The 24,033-nt window shown below is 45.9% G+C and overlaps 2 protein-coding genes across 3 annotated transcripts in view; both read left to right on the top strand.

Annotated features, from left to right (window-relative positions):
• The window catches only part of MAP6 (microtubule associated protein 6), a gene marked incomplete at its 3' end in the record, with an annotated part of 80,129 nt that overhangs the window by 22,984 nt on the left and 33,112 nt on the right, over nucleotides 1–24,033 (top strand). The window lies entirely within an intron of this gene.
• On the top strand, nucleotides 8,537–11,068 carry LOC308524690 (R3H domain-containing protein 2-like; the record flags this gene model as incomplete). The annotated part of the gene is given in 2 exon segments (XM_081099256.1): nucleotides 8,537–10,671; nucleotides 10,674–11,068. Coding segments are annotated over 2 exon segments (2,433 nt in total). The 5' UTR covers nucleotides 8,537–8,633.

Raw genomic sequence — 24,033 nt, 5'->3', positions numbered from 1 at the left:
GTTGGGTCAGAAAACTGAACTCCTTAAACTGGCCTGGTAAATCATTTCTTTCCCTTTGTATGCAAAGCGCTTCACAAGTTATTGTCTCCAAGAGGTGCTCAATAAAGATAAGCCATTGGTGTCGTATTTGTGATATTTGAAAGGCTATGAGTCCCTTGTCAAGGGCAGGATCTAGGAAAGGGTGTGTGTGTGTTTGTGTGATGTGTTGGGGAAGGGGTGAACAGGAGGATGCAGGGTGATGGATAACTCAGAGGTCCCCTCAGCCTGTTCCCTGACGAGTGCTGGTGACCATCTGCTCAGAGCTGCTGCCTGTCTGGGAGTCAGGGGTATCCATGGGAACCAGTATGGAGGTTGCCAAGAGGACTCCATGGCTACCAGCCAGAAGGGAGAATGGAAATCAAGTGGAACCAAAAGTGACAGACTGGTGTGTGTTTAATGGAGTGCGAGGCAGTCAGCTGTGAGAGCAAGGATGGGCATGAGCACAGCCAGCCTACCGTCCAGCACTCAGAGGAAACCTCCAGAAAACACTGACTCGCACAGCTGCGCCCACAAGGACCACTTGAGGCCATTTGAACAGCACTGTAGCATTTCTGTCTTTCTCCCACTCTTCCTCCTTCCCTCTCTCCCTCCCTCCTTTAAAGGAAATTCAGTTTTTTAAAAAAGTACAATTTAGTAGAAAAGTAGATAATGAAGATTTTAGTCACCTCAAATCCCACCACTCATAAGCAGATGCTTCAATTTTGGTGTTAGTTCATCTTTTTCTCTATACATATTGTTATATGACTGACACCATGCATTGCCAGTACTGTATTCATTCCACTTTTCTACAAAGTTCTTTTGAGTAAAGCATTTAGTTTTGAGAAAAACACGGGATTTTGTGTGACATGCCCTCTGCATTTGCATCCTGAATCTGCCTGATTGAAAATGAGTAACTGAGCCTGGCCGGTGTAGCTCAGTGGTTGAGCATTGACCTATGAACCAGGAGGTCATGGTTTGATTCTGGGTCAGGGCACGTGCCGGGGCTGCAGGCTCAACCCCCAGTGCGGGGCATGGAGGACGCAGCTGATCAATGATTCTCATCATCGATGTTTCTCTCTCTCTCTCTCCCTCTCTCTTCCTCTCTGACATAAATAAGAATATATTTTTTTAAAAAATGAGTAACTGAGGCCAATGAGACAGATTGATCCAAAGCTGATATTCCTGTGTAAACGCTCGTGTGCCATCTCAGCTAGCAGTGCCCATTTCAGTCGTTTCACCAGCGTTCGAATTGGTATTTCTTGGGTATTTAAGCAACGTTGGTAAGACCGGTGCCTAAAGAAAAAATGCTTCCAATAGGGAGAAAAGAATGAGGGATTGTTTTGCTTAGATATTTCTGGACAGAGCATTGCGATTTGAAATGCTGTTGACCCTAGAATGTGACATAATGGGGTAAGACGCATAGATCTGGATCATTCCTCCGTTTTGCTGGTGCAACCAGAGGCCTATTGTTCCTGTTGCCCAGAGCACTTATGCCCCACTGGCAGGTGCTGCATCCTTAGTGACCAGTCGTGTTTGAGGGGAAAGTGGGTATCACCAGCCGAAATGTGCAAACCTGTTGGGGAGACCAAGATGCCATTTCAATCGGTGTTTCTCAGATGGAGCCACTGTTTACTGCAGTTCTTTTTCTGGTCAGCTCACCCAGTTCTGCATGATCCTGAGCTGTAACAGGGCTAGCCGGGATGTGGGAGGGAGCTGCAGCGGACGAGGGCTTAATAAGGGCCTTCTTAGTGTATTTTAATTTGTCTCAAGGCATTACAAACCCCTTATTTACATCAGTTAAATGATTGCTTATTGTTCCAACACATGGATGTAGCACATTTTATTTAACCATTCTCCTATTATCGGACATTTTACTTGCTTCCAACTTTTCACTATTAATTCAAAACATCATAATGAATGTCATTTCTTCCCTCCCGCCCTTCCCTCCATCCTTCCTTCTTTTCCCTTCTCTCCTCTCCCCTCCCCTCCCCTCCCCTTTCCTTCCCTTCCCTTCCCTTCCCTTCCCTTCCCTTCCCTTCCCTTCCCTTTTCTCTCTCTCTCTCTTTTTCTTTCTTTTCATCTTTCTTTTCCTCTTTCCCATTTCAAAGCCTTAAATCCAGTGGCAGTTTGGTGACCCGAGGGAGTTTGAGAAGTAATCTGTTTTGACCTCGCATTTTACAGATGTGACAGCTGAAGCTGACAGCTGCATTTGTGATCTGCCTGTGAGTGGCACACAGAGGTGGGCTTCAGAGCAGGGAATTGAATCTGAATATTTTTGGACTCCTGATCCAGTGCTCTCTTCTCTCTCACCAAGCAGCCAGCAGCTCCATCCTTCTGTTTTGCTTGCTCACATATTTCACATCTCATCATTTAAAAGTATTGTAAAGTTCGCTCATTCAAGACACTATAAATAGCTGAGTTTATTTAATTGGATGTGTTTCTGCCCTTTTAAATATTTCTGTCCTTTTAAATGTTTGTTTATGAATGCTGTGCAGATGTTTCTATCCTGTAGCGACTGTGTCAAGCAGCAAGAATGGACCGGCTTCCGGCATGAGTCACTACTGTCTGTTTTTATGGCAAACTGGAGAGGAGGAACTGTGTCGTTTTCCACTCAGCATCAGTAACTACTTTCCTTGCATGATTGAAGGGAGCCTGTGATCACCCAACCACTCATATGGTCCACCATCCACTTTTATACCTTTGCTTGAGAAAAACAACATAAGCTTGGGAGCAGCTTAAAAATCAACTCAAAATTCTATCCCCTCCCCCCAAAGTGAACACAGTTATTGATAGAAGGCTTTAAGTTTCTTGACTAACTTTTTAAGTTCAACAAATATTTTTGAACACCCACAAGTAAACAAGACACTGAGTTCATCTAATAACTGTTCAGAGAGAGAACGGGCCTGTCTTCAGTTTGTTTGGTGTAGTAGCGGAGGCTGCTTTGCAATGTGGGCTTTGTTATCAGGTATGGGAAGCCAGCAGGTCAGGTCCACTGCCACTGAAAGGATACTTATTCTTAAGAGGAAGGGACAGGTCACCCCATGCCAAGCAGGGCCACCTGGGGAAGCACCAGGATTGGTCAGAAGGCAGGAGTGACAGAAAATGTGGGGGGGGAAGGCCTTTATTGTGGCTTTTCCAGGAAGAAATGGGTGAGGCAGGCTAAGCAGTTTAAGGGTTGGCTAGTTTGACTATACTCAGTGGGCCCTGGGGCCTGGGGGCTGTCTGTAGTTGTCTGATGCCAGGCGCTGGGATGATTAGGGCAAGAGAATAGAGAGCCCAATAGAGGAGGTGGTGAGTGGTCACTGGATTGGTTGGTTTGCATGTGAAAGAAACCATTACTGTCTTTAGGAATGGCTAGCCCTGGGGTAAGGGTGGGGTCAGTTTCCCCAGGGTCAGTGAGGCCACAGATGCCAAAACACCAGAATAAAAAGATGCGTATTAATGCAGAGGTGAGGCAGGCACTTAATCTAGCAGCGTAGAAGGTGGAAAGCTGCAAGGAACAAAGAAGCACACTTTGGGTGCTAAGAGGAAGAGATCATTTCAATACTTGATCTGACAAAGACTTAATGGAAGAAATGGCTTTTCAGCGGGGCGTGGTAAGGAGAGGGAGTCCCAGCTTCCTTCCTCCACTGGCTGGCAAGTTGCCCACCATGGGCCAATGACTGAAACCCTCTGAGCAATATTTATTCTGTTTACATCCCAGAGTTGTCGTGCAGATCAAGCAAATCCCTCCGTGCTTGTCTCCTAGGACACAATTCATGGGCCTGCATCAGAACCGCATGAGTGCTGGTTTAAAGTGCAGTTCTGGGACCCAGAATCAGACTCTGAGGCTGGGGCCCAGGGGTCTGCCTTTAACAAGCCCCTCACTCCACTGCAGCTGGAGAGCAGCCGAGAGAAGTCAATACTGGGCACAGTCAGACTCTAAAGGGTAAAATACTCACCATGTGTAAAGAGATCTTTCTGTACTTCCTAAAGCGTAGCCTTCACCACGCTTCAGGCTCTTACTGGTATGCATGTCCGCTCCTTCATCAGGAATTACGTTTGGGTTGCCTGCCACAGGTACCGTTAGCCGAGCCAGGTATGAAACACATGGGCAGCAGAGAGATCCACCCCGAAGCCCTGCCTCCCGCTGCTCCGCTGTCCTGTCCGAGGCCAGCCGCTGGGGAGGAAGGTTACAGATGCCCCCACAGCCTCTGGAAGGAGGCACCGAGCAGCCTCGTCCTCCTCCTGCCAGCGGGCTCCGCTCAGCGTCAGCGGAGCCTCCGACACAGCTGTGTGATTACAAACTCCATGTTTATCCCCATGGGTTCCTATTTTTACCTCAGTTTTTAAAAATAGGCACTGACAGGCTAACCGAAAGTCGTTTTGGCACTTTCAAGGGAAAACATATGGGTAAGAATTATTGAATAATTGCTAAGTCCTCTGGCCTCGCCTAACTGGGCTTTTGGCACACAGACGCTTTCCCACCCGGTGGGGATTGAAGGGGCCAAGGGGAGTGACTCAGGAAGCACCACTCTTTGCCCTTGGCGTTGATGGTTTTAATCCTCCCGGAAGACCTCCAAGGCACATTTCCCCCATTTTACTTCAATAAAGTGAGGCTCCGTGTATTCAGTCCCTCGCCAAGGCTTCCGGGGAGGGAGTGTGGGTGAGGTTTCCCGAAAGCTGTGTTCCAGTGCAGAAGCCCCTTGCTCTCCCTCCAAACGGCCTCCAAGAAGATGTCGGATCCCCAGGGGGAGGTTAAAAGCCTGGTTCCAGCGGATTGCTTTTATAGAAACCTTGGTGATGTATCTCTCCTTTTAGGAACTGGAAAACATTCCGTTTGCTGCCCTCCGTCGAGATAATTCTCACCAGATCTCTGACACAGCCCCCTCCTGGCTGCTTATTTCGCTCCACATTTTCTTTCCTACTCGCCTAGTGATCCTGCAGTAATTATTATGTTGGTAATTACCTCATTAGTAGTTTGGTGTGAGAAAGCTCAGTGAAAGAATAATAAGAGGGCATCTCTTTATAGCTACAAGATGACAAATAGAGTTTTAATAGCCCCTAAACCCTCATTAAAAGAAAAGGGAGACTTTTGAAGTGCCAGTGTATCTCTTCATCAATACATGTTCCTCTGAAGAGTCCAAGTCTTCCCTGTGGTTTGAAGAGCCCATTTCTGGGTGAGTGACGGCATTCTGAAGGCTCTAGGACAGAAGAGCAGCAGCAACCATGACCGGCTTCACCCGCCCATGGCTCCCCTGCCCAGGGCTTCATAAAGCTGGAAAGGACACGTGGCCTGACAGGGAGCAGGTCCCCAGCTGTTGGTCCCCAGCTCCAGCACCTCAATGTCCCTTCTACTGAAATTGTTGCAGAATTGACAAGGCGACCAGAAAATACATGGAGAGTACTCGGAGATATAGGAGAAACCCATTTATTTTCAGATGTTTTGCATGTACTAGTACAGTGACTCAGGGGAGACTGTTTCTCTCCAAATCCTGAGCAAACCAATATGGAGGAAGCTCTCCCTTTATATCCTTTGGTTTCTTTGTCCCCCAAATATGGATGGACTTCTGGACCTTTCGCAGGCTTTGCAAAAAGCCCCGTGTGTTGGGATGGGGGCCGTGAGACCACACCTAAAGGCCTGGCCTGGTACCAGCGCTGATAACCCCCTCCAGGGGTTGTGTATTATTCATGGTTTATGGCCTTTGTAAAATGTATTTAGGTAAACGGGTCTTGTAAGACCAGATTGTGGAGAAAGGGGCAGTGACTTAATTATAGGCTATCAAGAATGTACATTAGGTTACTGGCACAGATTCAGATTGCTAGCCCCCCAAAAATGTCTTATTTTCCCCATCAAAACCAGGTCGGAAGCCCCGAGGCAGAAACGGTGTCCTGAGCAGCCTACCTGGCCCAGCTCTTGACAGGAAAAGTGGAGACATGTAGTCAGGGCTTCTCAGCACGCAGTCCTGGCTCCCCTCCATTGGGCTTCCCTGACTGTCATGCACCCCCTTGTTCCCTACCCTCCCGGGCCCTGACCACAGCCACTCGTCAGGGGTCTTTGTGGAATTTGCCTTCTCCATTTTGGGCATGAAAAGCCCTCTGCCTCCCATCTTTGGTGATTTCTTAATTATCGAAAGTCAACTCATGTCCTCTTCTACATTTCTGTCCCCTCTCTCATAAGGTAGAGTAAACCCTGTCATTTGTTTGCCCTTAGGACTTTTTACAGACTTCCTGTGTAATATTATTCATTCAGCAAATAGTTTTTCTAAAAAAAAAAAAAGTTTTCAGAGAAACCAAGATGGCAGCATAGGTAAACACCGGAGATTGCTGCCTCGCACAACCACATCAAAAATACAACTAAAAGACGGAACGGACATCATCCATAACCACAGGAAGGCTGGCTGAGTGGAAATTCTACAACTAGAAGGAAAGAGAAAAGCATACCGAGACTCAGAGGAGGTGCGGTGCGGAAGTAAAATACAGAGGTACAGAGGCGCATGCGGAGAGGGTTGGCTGCTGAGGACACAGTTGTCTTTTTCAATCAGGAGGGAGTCTCAAGCTCTGAGCTCCAGTTCCGGATGGGTCTCTGGGGACCCAGACTCATATGGGAGAAACTGGACTGTCTGGCATCGGTCGGAACTCGAGGGCAGCTTTTTCTCTAGGGTGCTTGCAGCGATTGCCGGGACACTGAGAAGCAGGGCCTCTGAGGGCAGGACTGATGATCCCCTGGGACCCTGCCCTGCCCAAGCCACAGAGGCTTTTGCATATGAAAGGCCTGGCCCTTTGCAATCTGATAATTACCTAACAAACTGCAGCTGGCCCAAGGCCCCTCCTGCTGGATAGCCTCAGGCAGAAGCTAGATTAGCACCTCCTTAGAGATCCCGGAGCCAGTGTGCCCAGTGGTCAGAGTGGGACCATCTAGATTGCAGTTCCTCGGATTCATAAAGGACACACTCAGGGGGCAGACTCAGTGAGCACCAAAGCCCCATTGAAGCAAGTCTTGCCCCGGAGGGGTGTCTCCAGCACAGAAGTTCTCCCACTGCAGACACAGCTGATTCTCACAGCCAGTTGGCTTGGAGGTCAATCCCTCCAGTGTTACATACAACAATCAAGACTTAACTACAACAAGACTGTGCACAAAGCCCACAAGGGGGTGCACCAAGAGGGTCTACCTCAGGTAATTGGGGAGGCTGAGCCACTGGGCCCTATAGGACACCTAGTACAGAAAGCCACTCTATTGACACAGTGAAGCATAAAAAAATGCGGAGACAAAGAAAAAGGACACAAATGACAGAAATGGAGGAAAGCAAACTACTGGATATAGAGTTCAAAACCACACTTTTAAGGTTTTTCAAGAATTTTCTAGAAACCGCTGATAAACTTAATGAGACCCTCAAGAAATCGAATGAGACCCTTGAGGTTGTGATAAAGGACCAACTAGAAATTAAGCATACACTGACTGAAATAAAGAATATTATACAGACTCCCAACAGCAGACTCTCTAGATCGCAAGAATCAAGTCAACGATTTGAAATATGAGAAGCAAAAAACACCCAACCAGAAAAGCAAAATGAAAAAAGAATACAAAAATATGAAGATAGTGTAAGGAGCCTCTGGGACAGCTTCAAGCGTACCAACATCTGAATTATAGGGGTGCCAGAAGAAGAGAGAGAGCAAGATATTGAAAACCTATTTGAAGAAATAATGACAGAAAACCTCCCCTACCTGGTGAAAGAAATAGAATTACAAATCCAGGAAGCGCAGAGAACCCCAAACAAAAGGAATCCAAAGAGGACCACACCAAGACACATCATAATTAAAATGCCAAGAGCAAAAGACAAAGAGAGAATCTTAAAAGCAGCAAGAGAAAGACAGTCAGTTACCTACAAGGGAGTACCCATATGACTGTCAGCTGATTTCTCAACAGAAACCATGCAGGCGCAGAAGAGAGTGGCAAGAAATATTCAAAGTGATGAACAGCAAGAACCTACAACCAAGATTACTTTATCCAGCAAAGCTATCATTCAGAATTGAAGGTCAAATAAAGAGCTTCACAGATAAGAAAAAGCTAAAGGAGTTCATCACCACCAAACCAGTATTATATGAAATGCTGAAAGGTATCCTTTAAGAAGAGGAAGAAGAAGAAAATGGTAAAGATACAAACTATGAGTAAATCTAAAAAAAAAACCACACAAAAAAACCCCTTAACTAAGTGCCAGGCGGGTAGTTAATCACTTTAACTATGAACAATCACCCTTAAGCTACATAATCTTTACTCACTGGAATGGAGATAAGAAATGCCCTAACCTTTGGAATAGAAATTGACAGGATTAAAATCAACTGTTATAAATACTGATGTAACGACAATAAAAGACAGAACTTGGCTGGAGATCCTGGCTAGGCTGCTGATCAACTGAACACTGTCTCAGTGTCATTCCTTCTTCGCCGACTCTGTCCACACCTTTGGGGACCCCTGGACCTGCTGGGGTTGGACCCCAACAGACAAGGACAAAAACAAAGAAAAGGTTCCAAGGAAGATGCTGTCCAGAAACTCCAGCCAAGAATATACGGACTCCACTGGAATAGACCTACATGAATTTCTTGTAAACACAGTGAAAAAGAACCCAAGGGACAGAATGATGCTGCTAAAATTAGAACAGGAGATTCTGGAATTTATTAATGACAACAATAACCAGTTCAAGAAGTTCCCTCAGATGACCTCATATCACCGGATGCTATTACACCGGGTAGCTGCCTATTTTGGGATGGACCACAATGTTGATCAAACTGGAAAAGCTGTTATCATCAACAAAACCAGTAACACAAGAATCCCTGAACAGAGGTTCTCAGAACATATAAAGGATGAGAAAAATACAGAATTTCAACAGAGATTCATTCTCAAGAGAGATGATGCCAGTATGGACCGAGCTGATAACCAGGTCAGAGTTCCATTGCAGGACGGAAGGAGGAGCAAGTCACTAAAAGAGAGAGAGGAAGAATATCAAAGGGTCCGAGAGAGAATATTTGCCCGAGAGACTGGCCAGAACGGATATCTAAATGGCATCAGGGGGAACTGTGAGGGGCTAAGCCGCACCTCGAGCAGCCGCCAGAGCAGCACAGACAGCGAACTCAAATCCCTGGAGCCACGGCCTTGGAGCAGCACGGACTCTGATGGCTCTGTTCGAAGCATGCGGCCCCCTGTCACCAAAGCCAGCACTTTCAGGGGAATCTCTATCCTCACCCGGGGTGACAGCATTGGGAACAGTAAAGCCGGCAGTGCAGGAAGGATCTCCAGGCCAGGTATGGCTCTAGGTGCCCCAGAAGTGTGCAACCAGGTCACCTCATCCCAGTCTGTCTGGAGCCTTCTCCCTTGTACTGCCCAGCAACAGCAGCAGCAGCAGCAACATCCTGCTCTTCCACCCATGTCTCAGCAACAGCCACCCTTGAATAATCACATGATCTCACAGGAAGATGACCTCAGCAACCCCTTTGGACAGATGAGCCTTAACCGCCAAGGTTCTACTGAAGCAGCTGACCCATCCGCAGCTCTGTTCCAGCCCCCACTTATCTCCCAGCACCCTCAGCAGACTAGCTTCATCATGGCGTCCACAGGACAGCCCCTCCCCGCTTCCAACTATTCCACCTCTAGCCATGAAACACCTACTCAGCAAGTCCTGCCACCCCAGGGCTATACGCAGCCTCCTCAGCAAATCCAGGTTTCTTACTATCCCCCTGGACAGTATCCTAACTCCAACCAGCAATATCGACCTCTCTCTCACCCGGTCGCCTACAGCCCCCAACGTGGTCAACAGTTGCCTCAGCCATCCCAACAGCCTGGTTTACAGCCCATGATGCCTAACCAGCAGCAGGCGGCTTACCAAGGCATGATAGGGGTCCAGCAACCACAGAACCAGGCCCTGCTCAGCAACCAGAGGAGTGGCATGGGGGGCCAGATGCAAGGCCTGCTGGTTCAGTATACCCCACTGCCTTCTTACCAAGTCCCAGTGGGTAACGACTCGCAAAGTGTGGTCCAGCCGCCTTTCCAGCAACCCATGATGGTCCCTGCAAGCCAGTCTGCGCAAGGGGGTCTCCCAGCAGGAGGGGTACCAGTGTACGACAGCATGATCCCTGCGGCTCAGCAGAATGGCACGAGCCCTTCTGTGGGATTTCTGCAGCCCCCCGGCTCTGAGCAGTACCACATGCCTCAGTTTCCCTTTCCCTGCAGCCCACCACAGATGCCACAGCAGTTCTCAGGAGTGTCACCTTCTGGACCAGGTGTGGTGGTCATGCAGCTGAATGTCCCTAATGGACCCCAGTCTCCCCAGAACCCATCCATGGTCCAGTGGAGTCACTGTAAATACTACAGCATGGACCAGCGGGGGCAGAAACCTGGAGACCTGTACAACCCTGACAGTAGCCCGCAGGCCAGCACACAAATGAGTAGCAGCCCCGTCACATCTCCTACCCAGTCTCCAGCACCCTCTCCTGTCACCAGCCTCAGCAGTGTCTGCACAGGACTCTGTCCCCTTCCCGTCCTTACACAGTTCCCCCGGCCCGGGGGTCCAGCACAGGGTGATGGGCGCTACTCCCTCTTGGGCCAGCCATCACAGTACAATCTGTCCATCTGCCCTCCTTTGCTCCATGGCCAGTTGACTTACACAGTGCACCAGGGACAGATGGATTGAAGCATGGAAACCGGAGTAAGAGACAAGCACTCAAATCTGCCTCCACTGACCTGGGGATGACAGATGTCGTCCTGGGGCGGGTGCTGGAGGTGACAGACCTTCCTGAGGGCATCACTCGTACGGAGGCGGACAAGCTCTTCACTCAGCTCGCCATGTCCGGCGCCAAGATCCAGTGGCTCAAGGATGCTCAGGGGCTGCCTGCAGGGGGCGGGGGGGACAGTGGTGGGACTGCTGAGAATGGACGCCATGCAGACCTTGCTGCCTTGTACACCATCGTGGCTGTGTTTCCCAGCCCCCTGGCTGCCCCAAATGCCTCCCTTCGCCTCAACAACTCCGTGAGTCGCTTCAAACTTCGAGTGGCCAAAAAGAACTATGACCTGCCCTAACCGGTTTGGCTTAGTGGATAGAGCGTCGGCCTGCGGACTGAAAGGTCCCAGGTTCGATTCTGGTCAAGGGCATGTACCTTGGTTGCAGGCACATGCCCAGTAGGAGGTGTGTAGGAGGCAGCTGATCGATGTTTCTCTCTCATTGATGTTTCTAACTCTCCCTCTCCCTTCCTCTCTGTAAAAAATCAATAAAATATATATTTTTTAAAAAGTTTTCATTGATTTTTAGAGAGAGAGGAAGGGAGAGGGAGAGAAAGAGAAACATTGATGTGAGAGAGAAACAATGATCGACTGCTTCCCACACACACCCTGACCTGACCAGGGATAGAACCCACAATCCTGGCTTGTGCCCTGACTGGGAATCAAACCTGCAATCTTTTGGTGCACTGGCCGATGCTCAACCAACTGAGACACACCAGACAGGGCTCAGCAAATATCTTTACTCAGAGTCTCTTCTGCTTGGCCTGGTGATAGGACACAGCTACGATGGCCCACTCCATGGTCAGCTCTCATCTGGATTACTGAAGTAGCCTCCTATCCAGTTGCCCTGCCTCCTCTTTACTCAAGCAGTGCCTGTTCTTAACCTCCTGAAACAGAAGGCAAAACATGTGGCTCAGCGCTAGATGGGAGTGCTCAAATCCTCCAGTGGCTCGCAGTCTCACGCAGAATCAAATCAAATCCCTCACTCTGACGTGCAAGGCCCTACCCCATCTGCCTTCGTTCTCTGATCTTATCTCCACTCCTCTCCCTCTTCCCCTCATTAGCTCCAATCCCCTGACGCTGGCCTCAGTTCCTCACTCACACCTCTGGCCTCAGGATCTTAGCATTCTGCCTGGAGCCCTCTTCCCCCAGATGTCCACAAAGCTCACTTCCTTCAGGTCGCTGTTCACACATCACTTCACCAGAGAGGCCACCCTGGACCCTAGGTAACACAGCACATATGTATACACATGGCACAGCACCTGGGACTCTGTCAGCCTCTGTCTTGTTAGAACTTAACACCACTTGACAATATAGAACTGCTCATTGATTTATTGTCCATCCCCCTCACTGGAATGTGAGTCACTGCTCTCAGGACAGCAAGGACTTTGTTCTGTCCTCTAGTGTGTCCCAATCTCCTATCCACGGCACCTAGGTTAATATATGTTGAATAAATGAATGAGAACATTATTGAGCACCACCCTCCAATCACTCAACAAACACTAATGGAAAATCATATGTTTTGCTCATAGTATTGGCCAGAGGAGGGAGATTGAATTTCAAGTTATGTGAAGGTTAACATAAAAGACAACAGGCAGCTGGACCTGTTGGAAAGGTCATTTGCCTTCCCAAGTCCTATGGAATGGGGATTGATGAGCAAACACCAGGAAAAGTGTAGAACACGGTGGAACAATTTTAATTGCCCTGTAAATGGTAACCGAAATGAAATGCTTATGTAATGGCACTTTGCAAACTGTTAGGTTTTGTGCAGATATTATATATTGTTGTTTGTGATGACAGTATATATTAGCAACTTTAAGATAATCAGTCTAGTCTGGTGGGGAAAACTGGACGAGGACATGAGAGGCTTGAGCGTGGTTCCAGCTTGGCCACGAGTTTGCTGAGTGACTTGATGCGGTTACTTTTCCTCTCTCCACTTCATCTCCCCAACCTGTAAAATTACCGTACTGCTTTAAATGACCTCTGGAATGTCTACCTGCTCTAAAGGTCAGGGCTCTAGGAATTGCTGGCTGGCCTGCTGGCTGGAGGGATGGATAGAGGACTCTAACTTCCATGACGCTTCCCCAGTCTTAACACTCTAGTTTCTTCCTCACACTCTCTTTCCATTCTTTCCTAGTCCAGAAGAGCCATGCTCTTTATCTGAAAAATTTTTATATACACCCCTGAGTACATTTTAGAATCATAAAAGGCAGAAATGATGGTAACTGAGGATATGTATTCTGTGAGAAAGGAAGAAGAGAGATATATTTACTTGCATCTAAGAATTGGGGGAGCATATAAAGTTCATGGAGCCTGTTTCACTTGTGACTATCTGTTCGTTTTTAAGATTTTAAAAATTTGATTCTTAGAGACAGGAAGGGAGAGGGAGAGGGAGAGAGAGAAACATCATTGTGAGAGTGAAACATAAATTGACTGCCTCCTGCATGCCCCCTACTAGGAATCAAGCCCACAACTGGAGCATGTGCTCTGATCAGGAATCTAACCGGCAACCTTCCAGTGCACAGATGATGTCCCACCAACTGAGCCACACCAGCCAGGGCATGACTACCTGTTTTTGAGAGGCATTTCTTTACACACTTTCCCACAAGAATTACACATTGAGTCTTCCCTCTGGCAGATTATAACTTCAAATGGTTGGACATGAAAAGACCCAGAAGATCATCTGGAAGAGAGCTCTTGCCCACCTAACTTGGTGTCCTTGGGCAAGTCCCCAGAGTTGGGATAGATGAGAACATAGAGCCTGCTGGGGGTTACCAGTAGGTCTACCACTCACTAGCTAAGTGACCTTGGGTAAGGCACCCCCACACCTCTTTTTTTCTAAAAATAGAATAGAGTTAATAGTGTTGAAGTAAGAATTAAATAAGTGAGGTAAACTAACTTGCCCCCAAGGTCACAGAATTAACCATTTGAACCCAAAGCCCTAGTAGGAAATGGATATAAAAAGAATCAGAAGAGACTCTCTTAGCATTTAAAACTATCTGTTGATAAAATTAATGAGTTTAAAGTAAGAGATGTCTAGATGGTGCCCTAAGAGCTAATTCCGCCATGGGTAGAAATTTACTCATTCACACACACTTGGTGTCCCTGGCAGCAAAATATACCAAAAATACCTTTGCAGGTGGCATTTGCTGGATGGAATTGTATTATTCCCTGTAAGTATCATAATTGGATACCCAGTGCCTTTCTCCTGGGGCAGCAGAAATAATCGCTTTTCATTGATCTCCTTTTAGACCTGACCTTGATGGTCCTTCCTGTCTCCTCCTAAATATATCAAAGCACCTGAGGAGAAAAGCATGTTCTCCTTTGGCTGGAGTTCACTTGGCTCATGTTCAGGTTTGTGTTCAGAAGCACACAATGAAAGAAAGGATCTAGATGTGATCTTCAAGTCGCTGTGACCTTCTAGTCACCAGCCTTCGAATCTGCCTCTCCCCCGCCCTGTTCGTATTTGAGTTTTGTTAGCTAAGACAGCACCTGACAGCTGTCTGTCCCCATAGTTGTGAAAGTGCTTCTGTGCTATGATCTGACCCTCCGTTAAATAATCCCATCTGCAGGAGGAAGTGTGGGAAGGGGGCTCGCAAAGGGCAAAGGTCCATTAAGAAACATGCCGCCACTGTGTTTCATTAAATCCTCACATTGCCGCACAGGGTAGGTGATGTTACCCCTGCGTTACAGATAAGGAAACTACGGTTTAGAAAGGTCAGGTGGCTTTCTTGCAGTTACACAGCTGATAAATGGTAATTTGGGATTCCAAACCCAAGCTCCTTCTGATATGCCGTGCTTTGTTGTTGTGGAGAATGAGTGGGGATTGTGGAACAGATATGGCCTACAGTCCCACCAATGGTTACATTTTACTCAGATGCAACCTTCTTCAAAGTAATTCAGATTGTACTTAAACTAGTCACACTGGCACCCAACGCCTGCCGCCTGGAGCCAGATACTGTGCCAGGCCCTTTACAGAACCTGTTTCATTTATTCATCACCTTTCGTCCAAAGCTTTAAAGTGGTCTTTCTCAAAGTGTGTTCCTTAGAATCACCCAAGGAACATGTTACAATACAGATTCCAGGGCTTTACCCCAGGGGTGGAAAGAGTGGAACTCTCTAGTAATGTTTGACACTCAGAGTTTGAGAACAATTATTCTTTTTTTTTTTAATATATTTTATTGATTTTTTACAGAGACAAAGGGAGAAGGATAGAGAGTTAGAAACATCGATGAGAGAGAAACATCGATTAGCTGCCTCCTGCACGCCCCCCACTGGGGATGTGCCCGCAACCAAGGTACATGCCCTTGACTGGAATCGAACCTGGGACCCTTGAGTCCGCAGGCTGACGCTCTATCCACTGAGCCAAACCGGATTGGCATATTCTTAAAAGGCAATAGATCCTTGTTATTAATGGAACACTTAAACTCACTCACTACCTTTTTTGAAGCCTTTCTAAGTTAAGCATTTTGCGTGTAAAATGTGGTTATGAACTCCTTTAATGAATACTGAGTTTACGAGGGATACAGGTAGGAAGCTGGAACTCAGTGCAGGACTTGGTTGAGTGAATTTCACTGGGCACCCAGAGGGATTTGAGGGAATTTATTTTTAGGACTGATTAGTAGGTCACAACTATAAAATTCAACTATAAATAGTCTGAAATCTGGCCTCCAGTCCAGACTTTTGTAGTAGTCTATCATATATCAAGTAGACTCTTTTAAATATTTAAGTAAAATATTCATAATAAATTACATCAGATAAGATACGAATCTATAGATTTATTTCAACTCAACATCCTTTGTCAACGTCAACTATGCACTAGGTACAATGGTTTACAAAAACAAATAAGCTGGAGCATTCTACCAAACATTCAAAGGAGAATTAATACTCTTCCCCCCTCCCCCCTACAAACTCTTCCCAAAAGTAGAAGAGAACACTTCCCAGCTCATTCTGCCAGGCCAGTATTACTGTGGTACCAGACAGACAGACGCACGAGATTTACCCCGGAAGGTGGGACGTGTTTAAGCCCACGTCACCTGCTGGTTCTCCAACTGTGGCAGGCGGATTTCAGGGAGAGGACTGGGACAGAAAGATCAGTTATGCACTCAGACAGTGATGGTGATGGTGGTGATGACAGTAGTAGTGACTATAATTACAAGAGCACCTGCGCATGGACTCACAGAGACACAGAGTTGAAGTCCAGCAGTGTGTCTGTCAGGCATTCTCCTCTAAGGCAGGCCCTGGTCTTTTCCCTGCTCTAGGTATCTCATTGCTGTGGATATTTAAACTGTATCAATAGGAGAGACTGAAATCAATGCGTACCCTATGAACAGGAATTGGAGCTTGTGCTCCTGTGTCAATAAGGTTTACACTCACTGACTTCTTTTTTAAAAATATGTTTTTATTGATTTTATAGAGGAAGGGAGAGGCAGAGAGAGAAGCATCAATGATGAGAGAGAATCACTCATCAGCTGCCTCCTGCACGCCCCCTACTAGATCGAGCCCACAACCCAGGCATGTGCCCCAACCTGGAATCAAACCCTGATCTTCTGGTTCCTAAGTCAACACTCGGCCACTGGGCCATGCTGGTCGGGCTCAGTGACTTATTTTCTCTTCTCCCATTCACCCCACTCAGCCTCAGCCAGCATTCCTCCCCTTATTCTCTCTCTCCCTATAGGAACTCCCTCCGTGTGACCCACCATCACACACCCAGGGTGTCTCCGGCCTTTTTCACAAACTTGAATTCAGATCTACATCTAGCCTCTTTGATCATTTTATTTGGTTATGACAGCAGCAGTTTATACTAATCCTTTGACAAATAGTCAAATGATGGCAGCTGTGAAATAAACTGTTTTCTTTCCAATCCCTTTGATCGCAAATCTTAAAAGTACATTTTGTGTCTCTCAGTATTTAGAGCAAAGCCTTTTAGTCTTTGTAGTGAAATCTTTATTGGACGCATGAGAATTAATTCAGAAGAAATGTACTTGTGATTTCAAGATGCCAAAAAAAGCTCCCATATATAGTTCAGAAAGGAAGGGAGAGAGAGAGGGAGGGAGGGAGGGAGAGAGAAAGAGAGAGAGAGAGAGAGAGAGAGAGAGAGAGAGAGAGAGAGAGAGAGAGATGGAGAAAACCATCAATGATGAGAGAGAATCACTGATTGGCTGCCTCCTACTGAGGATTGAGCCCACACCCAGGCATATATCCTGACTGGTAATCAAATCGTGACCTCCTGGTTCATAGGTAGATGCTCAACCACTGAGCAACACTGGCCAAGCTGGGAACCCCCTTTTTTAGGCACAGGTTGTGCTGCCAGAGTCCCAAGCAAAGACAATATAAAGAGTCAGGCTTGGAGTCTTTGTGAGTTTGGGTCCCGGCGCCACCACTTACCAGCTCTATGACTTCAGACAGGTCACTTGACCTCTCTGAGTCTCCATGTCCTAATCTGTAAAATAGGTTAATAACTTTTATTTCAAAGGGTGGGTTTGAAATAGATAAAGTATGTAAATTAATTATTTGAGCTTCTGGTATATGGTATGTTTTCACTAGTTGTAAATGTAATGTTTACATTGAACAAATGCAACTCAGGACATAACTGTAAGGTGACTTTATCTTTGCTTTCCACAATCCTTTTAAATTTATTCAGTGGGGCAAGTTCTTCCCCCACCCTTACATGAAATTTGGGGCAAGTTCTATAACTTGTTCAGCAAATTTCATAGTAAAAGTTCTCTAATCATTAAAATGTCTAGTCCCATGTTATAGTCAAGATGTCTGTCTACTTGAAGTCCAAACTTTCTCCCTTCTGCACTCTGGTCTGCTCCAGGGGTGTCCAGGTGCTCTCTGGACTCTGTCTTGTGGGTGTTTTGCTGGGTTCTCTGGAGGCCCGTACTCATCACTGCGACCTCTCCCTGCAGGTACGTTGCTAAAGGTGAATCCCTCTTGCTGGACCCATACTCTTTCCTCCACCCTGTACATCCTATAGTCCCTCCAGCTTCTTCCTGCTGAGATCTCTTTGCTCCTGGAAGTGGCCCTCTTGCCCATCTGGCCATGGAAACTGCACCATGCATTCTTTGACATAACCAGCAGCACAAGTCACCCCAACACAGCCATTTCTCCTCCTCTTGCTCCTGGACAGACTAGCCACCTGTCTCTGACCCTTTCGGTGTCTTAGGAGAGTCACTGTTGGTTCACCAAATCCCCCAGTATTTACCACCCCAAGATCCCGGTGTCCTTGAGCCTCTCTCTCAAAGCACAGCACAGAGAGTTCTCCCCTATATCCTCTCCCTCCTTTCCTCCCAGCCTTTCCTTGAAAATCCTGCATTGTGACCGCATGCCTTACTCTGGAACATGGTATCTCAGTGCCTCAGCTGAATTTTCTATTCAGTCCTGACTATTACTGCATTATTCTCGATTCATCTAAGCATCTCTACTTATTGCTGTCCAAGGTCACACTTAACCACCCTCAGTTTCCCACCTGTAAAATGAGAATGGTAATAATAGTGCCTGCCTCAACGTGTCTGTGGGGATTAAATGAGATAGTGCATAAATGTACCTCATGCAGTTCCTGGCACAGAGAAGGTTCTCTGTGATGTAAGCTGCTTTCATTATCATCACCATTATTGTGATTAAACTCAAAGCAAATCAATTTCTAACTGCGAAGGATCCCTTATTTACATTACTGCCCTCCCTCTTCTTACTGCTCGGCTAGAGCGCGTGCGCGCGTGCACACACACACACACACACACACACACACACGGCACATACATATGAGCCTAACTACATGTGCAGAGTGGTGGCTGTTTGGGGGTGTCAATCCGTGACCCCCTTTGATACTGGCTCTCCTACAACCAGCACCCTTGGTGCCCTGGCACCCCCTGCCCCCAACCCCAATTCATTTATCTTTTTATGCTGCCCCTCACAGCAACCTGATTAAGGGGTGGGCCTGTGTGGGGCCATCTGCTGCTGGATTGCCTGCCATCTCTCCCCCGGGAGCCCTGGGAGTCCCCTAATGGCCCCAGAGGTTCCCGAGGCAGAAAATGGGGCTAATCCCATTGTTGGGAAATCACAAGCAGGAGCTTCGGTGTTAAATGATTACAAGCGTGAAGACGGATTTTGAATCTTACGCAGCAATACTCTGCATGGTTTTACTTCTGCTTCCAGTCATTTCTTCTCCGGTTTTGCATAGTCTAGTTTGGTTCCAAAAAGAGAAAAGATAAGCAATAGGATGGTAGGCCTGTTTCCAACTTGTGATGCTTTTTCTTGTCACCTAGAATAATAAGACTCCCTCCATCACCCCCTAAGAGTGATTACAGGCCCTGCCTGGGGGCCTTTCCAGCCTCGTGTTTCTCTCTCTTATCCCACATGACTCAGCTCTATTTTTCTCCTCTACCCCTCACTAGACGGTGAGGTGCTGACACTGTGTCTGGCTCATGGTCTCTCTGAGGACTTAGGCAGCAACTTCACCTCTTTGAGCTTAGTTTCCTCATCCACAAAATGGAATGTAATCGTGTCCATCTCGAAAGGTGGTTCTGAGGATTAAATGAAATAATGAGGACAAAGCACCTGACAGATTGTAGGCCCTCGGTAAAGGGTAACCATCTTATAGATGTTCTAGTCACTTGGTAAATGAATGAATAATTTGTTAGAAGAGTTGACCCTGAGCTTTAATTCAAGTCATTATTAAACAAAACACATTCGAGTCTCCAACCTCCAGTCTCTCCCTATCCCCGCCTTTCACTGCCCACGTGGCCCAAGTCACCCGACCACAGTCCCTTCCAGGCCCCATCATCACACCGCTCCCCTGGTTGCTGGCCCAAGCCAGTGACCGACAAGACTGAGTTTTGCGCTGCATGAAGAAATTCTAGAGCCCGTTTTGGAGGAGACCCCTCGATATTCATGGCCTGGAAAACATTCTCACATTTTCTCAGACTCTGAGGCCTCTGAGCAGCCTACCACTTCCTTAGAGCTAGCAGGCCGCTGAGACTTGTGGGAAGTAAAGTGACACTGTAAAAAGGAAGAAAGGCACTGAAGCCATGGAAGGTTCGCTGTGCCTGGGTAAGTGAAGTCCCTGGTTCCCCTCACCAGACTGCCCCCCATTACTGCCAGGCCGACTTTCCCTGCTGAGCCCCTGCGCTTCTGTGACCCCAGGTGGGACAGAGCGCAGACAGCCAAAGGCTGAATTGAATGAGTATCATTTCCAGTGAATCATTAGCAACAAGAAACCAACATGACATTAAATGGCACCCAAAATGGCATCCTGGGGGTCCCCTATTTAATATTTATGGTCAATATTGTTTCATCATTTGAGATTTCATCATGGTCCGCGCTGTCAGGCTTAGGATACATTCTTGTTTCCAAGCCAGGAAGGGATTTGCAGCTTTACACATGGTGACCATCCAGAGTTTATCATACACGAAAAAAGGTGCTTTCCCCGTTATTCATGACAAGTTCTTAGAAATAGAATTGCCAGAGCAAAGAGTAGCAGTGTTAAAGGCTTCATTCACGCATTCATGTATTCAACAAATAGGCACTGAGCGCGGCTGAGGCACCAGGCCCTGCGTGCCCTGAAGTTAGGCGGTGCCCTGCTGTGCTGACCCGGCGGCACTCTCCCGCATCTGCTAACAGTGGGTGCTCTCCCCACTCGGGCAGGCTACATGACCATAGTAATATATTCCCAACGGCTCAAAGATTTAAATGTAATAAGGAAATACATAAATGTGCAAAGAAAAAATTACAGGAAGATATTTATATGATGGTGGCAAAAGGGAAGACTTTAAAAACATAACCTCAAGAGTAAACAGGCTCAAAGAAAAGATGAACAGGTTAGGCCATGTGTAAATTTAAAGCTTTTACATGGATACTAGTATACAGATATGGATTTGCATATATCCATATCTTATCTCTCTCTGAATATGTATGTGGATCCACATGGCGCTATATCCGTATATAAGGCAAAAGACAACCGGGAAAAATACTTGCAAAGAATTGTTATCTTGTATTTTTCTCTCTAACACATATAGATTACAAATTAATAGAAAAAAGAGAAATGGAAAACTGACTGTAATTGCTATGTGTTACTTTTATAATTAAAAAAGTGAAGTCAAGAGTGTTTGTTCAGCAACACCAAGGTCATGCTGAACTGATCCAGCCTCCAAACCAGGCACCAGGCACACAAAGAGGCTCGGAAGCCACCTCTGCCTTCCCAAGCCTCATAGATGGACTAGAGAACAAATAACCAACAGACAAGCTGGTACAGGGAAGTCCCTGGGCACCAGCGAGGCAGGGGCCGCCTCTGCAAGGGGAGGGATGTCAGGGAAGAGGATGTCCCAGCTGGATTTTCAAACAGCTTCATCAGGTTATCATTTACCTAACGCAGAATTCACCCCTTTTAAATGCACCGTTTGATGAGATTTAGTAATTTTATGCAGTGGTGCAACCATCCCTGAAAGATGGTTTTAGAATGCTGCCATTTATATGCTCAATTACAGCCAGTCCCCCCTCCCTCCTCAGGCCTAGGCAACCTCGGACCTTCTTTCTGTTTCTAGTGTCTTGTCTAGAAATTTCATGTAATGGAATCATATAACAGGCAATGTTTTCTGTTGGGCTTCTCCCGTTTAGCATGATATTTTTGGGATTCATCCATATTGGCTCATTTCCTTTTACTGCTGAACACTGTTGTGTGGATTAACCCATTTTGTTTATTCATTCATTATTAATGAACATTTGGATTATTTCCAGCTTTTTGGCTATCAATTTGTGTACAAGTTGTAGGTATATGTTTCCATTTTTCTTTGATGCTTCAGAGTAAAATTGCTGGGCCATATCGTAAGTGTAAAAGGCTAACTATAAAACGTGTTTGTTTTTTTCCAAAGTCACTGTACCATTCCCATCAGCAATGTTTGAGAGATCTAGTTCCACATTCTTGCCAGCATTTAGTGTTACCAGGGTTCTTTATTTTGGCCATTTTAGTGAGTATATGGTTGTATCTCACTGTGGCTATAATTTGTACTTTTCTAATGCCCATCTTTTTATGTGCTTATTTGCCATTTGTACGTATTCTTTAGTGAAGTGTCTATCAATATTTTTCCTATTTTAAAAATTAGTATTTTTTAAAACTCATTGGGTTTTAAGAGATCTTTATATATTCTGATACAAATCCTTTATAAGATATTAGTGGCCTGGTGCACAAATTCGTGCACATTGAACAGCAGTTAATTAGAAGAAATATTTTTTTTTTTTAAATATATTTTATTGATTTTTTACAGAGAGGAAGGGAGAGAGATAGAGAGCTAGAAACATCGATGAGAGAGAAACATCGATCAGCTGCCTCCTGCACATCTCCTACTGGGGATATGCCCGCAACCCAGGTACATGCCCTTGACCGGAATCGAACCTGGGACCTTTCAGTCCGCAGGCCAACACTCTATCCACTGAGCCAAACCGGTTTCGGCTAGAAGAAATATTTTAATATCGCTCTTCGCCCTTTCCCTATAAAAGAAGTGTCAACCAAATTCACAATCGACAATGACAGTTCAAAACACATGCGTGAGATTGGTGCCAGTGGGAGCTTTATATGTATCACGCATGTGCGAGTCAACTTAGCCTTTTATATAGAGAGAATAAACTTGCTTAATTAGACCTGATTTCTGATTTAGCTAAACTTTTTCCAGCCCAGTGAAGCGCCCTAACTTCTCTTTCAGGTAATTGTCAGCAACACAGCAGTAAATATCAACATGAAGCAGATTATTATTATTTTAGAACATGCAGGGAGAACAAAGGTAAAATATTTAACTGCAGTAGTGTTTGACTATATTCTGTGCACTGAGAAAACCTTTAGTCATTTTCAAGGTCCACATTTCTTCTTTTTAGTCAGGTCAAGTTTCTAAGCTTTCTAAATCTCCGTTTTCTGACTAATGAAAAGAAAATAGGATTCCACAGAGTCTCCTATCTACCTACTCCAGAACTTCTGTGAGGATCAAATGAGATGAAGCATGGGAAAATGCTTCACAGATATTTGGTTACAGTGTAACATGTTTCCACCTGGCTACAAAGCAAGTCATGTTCCTGGACTGAAGAAACTCCAAGAAGGCTAGTCACTAGGGAGAAGAAGCTGGGCGTTGCTACATGATGTCATTACCCGGTGCCCACAGAGACCATTTCTGGGCTGGGCTGTGGGCCGCATTTTGCACCATGGGGTCTCAGCAGCATTGGCTACGATTTGGTGGGCTGTCACCCTGGGGTGGTGGCAGGGCCTGTGTCCCACTTGGGGGAAGTTGAGTGTTGCTTTGTGGATGCCAGGTCCACGGTGCCTTTTCTCTGTAAATGGCCAGTGCGTGTCACAGCAGCTCCTGCGTTGAGTGTCTGCCCTCTGGTGGTCAGTGCGCGTCATAACAACCAGTCAGATGGTCAGATACTTAGCATATTAGCCTTTTATATATATAGATATGCTTTGCAAATATTTTCTGTCAGACTATGGGTTGTCTTTTCCTTGTCTTTATGGTATATTTTGAAGAGTAAAAATGTTTAATATTGATTAACTTGATTTTTTTTTTTTTTTTTTTTACTGTTTTTGGTTTTTGTGTCATATCTAAGAAATCTTTGCCTACTCCAGGGTCACAGAGATTTTCTTTTATGTCTTCTTTTGGAAGTTGCCTGGTTTCAGAGTTTACATTTAGGTCTATAGTCATGTCTTACTACTGTCATGTGCTGCATAATGATGATTCATCAACAATGGATGGCATATATGATGGTGGTCCCATAAGATTATAGGGAAGCTGAAAAATTCCTATCGCCAAGCAACATTGTAACTATGGTAATGTTGTTGCACAATGCATTACTCATGAGTTTGTGATGATGCTGGTGTAAACAAACTTACTGTGCTGCCAGTCCTATAAAAGTACTAGTATAGCACATGTAATTATGATAGTTGCTATACTATCTAGGTTTGAGTAAGTACACTCTATGATGTTTGGAGAATGATGAAATTGCCTAATGATGGATTTCTCAGAATATATCCTTTTGTTAAGTGGCATGTGACTCTAATTTTTGTGTGTATGTTGTAATCTCATGGTTGAGATTCATTTTCTTTTCCTATGGATATCCAGTTTCCCCAGCACCATTAGTTGAAACAATGATCCTTATCCCCATTGAATTAATTAACTTAGCACCTTTGTCAAAAATAAGTCAACCGTATATGTGAGCAGTGGTACGATGGTAAATGTTTAACAACTGGCTCTCTGGAAAAAGGAGGGCCCTGATCTGTAGTCCAC

The sequence above is a fragment of the Myotis nattereri genome (assembly GCF_964212035.1).
Source record: "Myotis nattereri genome assembly, chromosome: 9".
Classification (NCBI taxonomy): domain Eukaryota; kingdom Metazoa; phylum Chordata; class Mammalia; order Chiroptera; family Vespertilionidae; genus Myotis; species Myotis nattereri.
The sequence above is the reverse complement of the archived record's forward strand: the minus strand, read 5'-3'. Positions and strand labels throughout refer to the sequence as shown.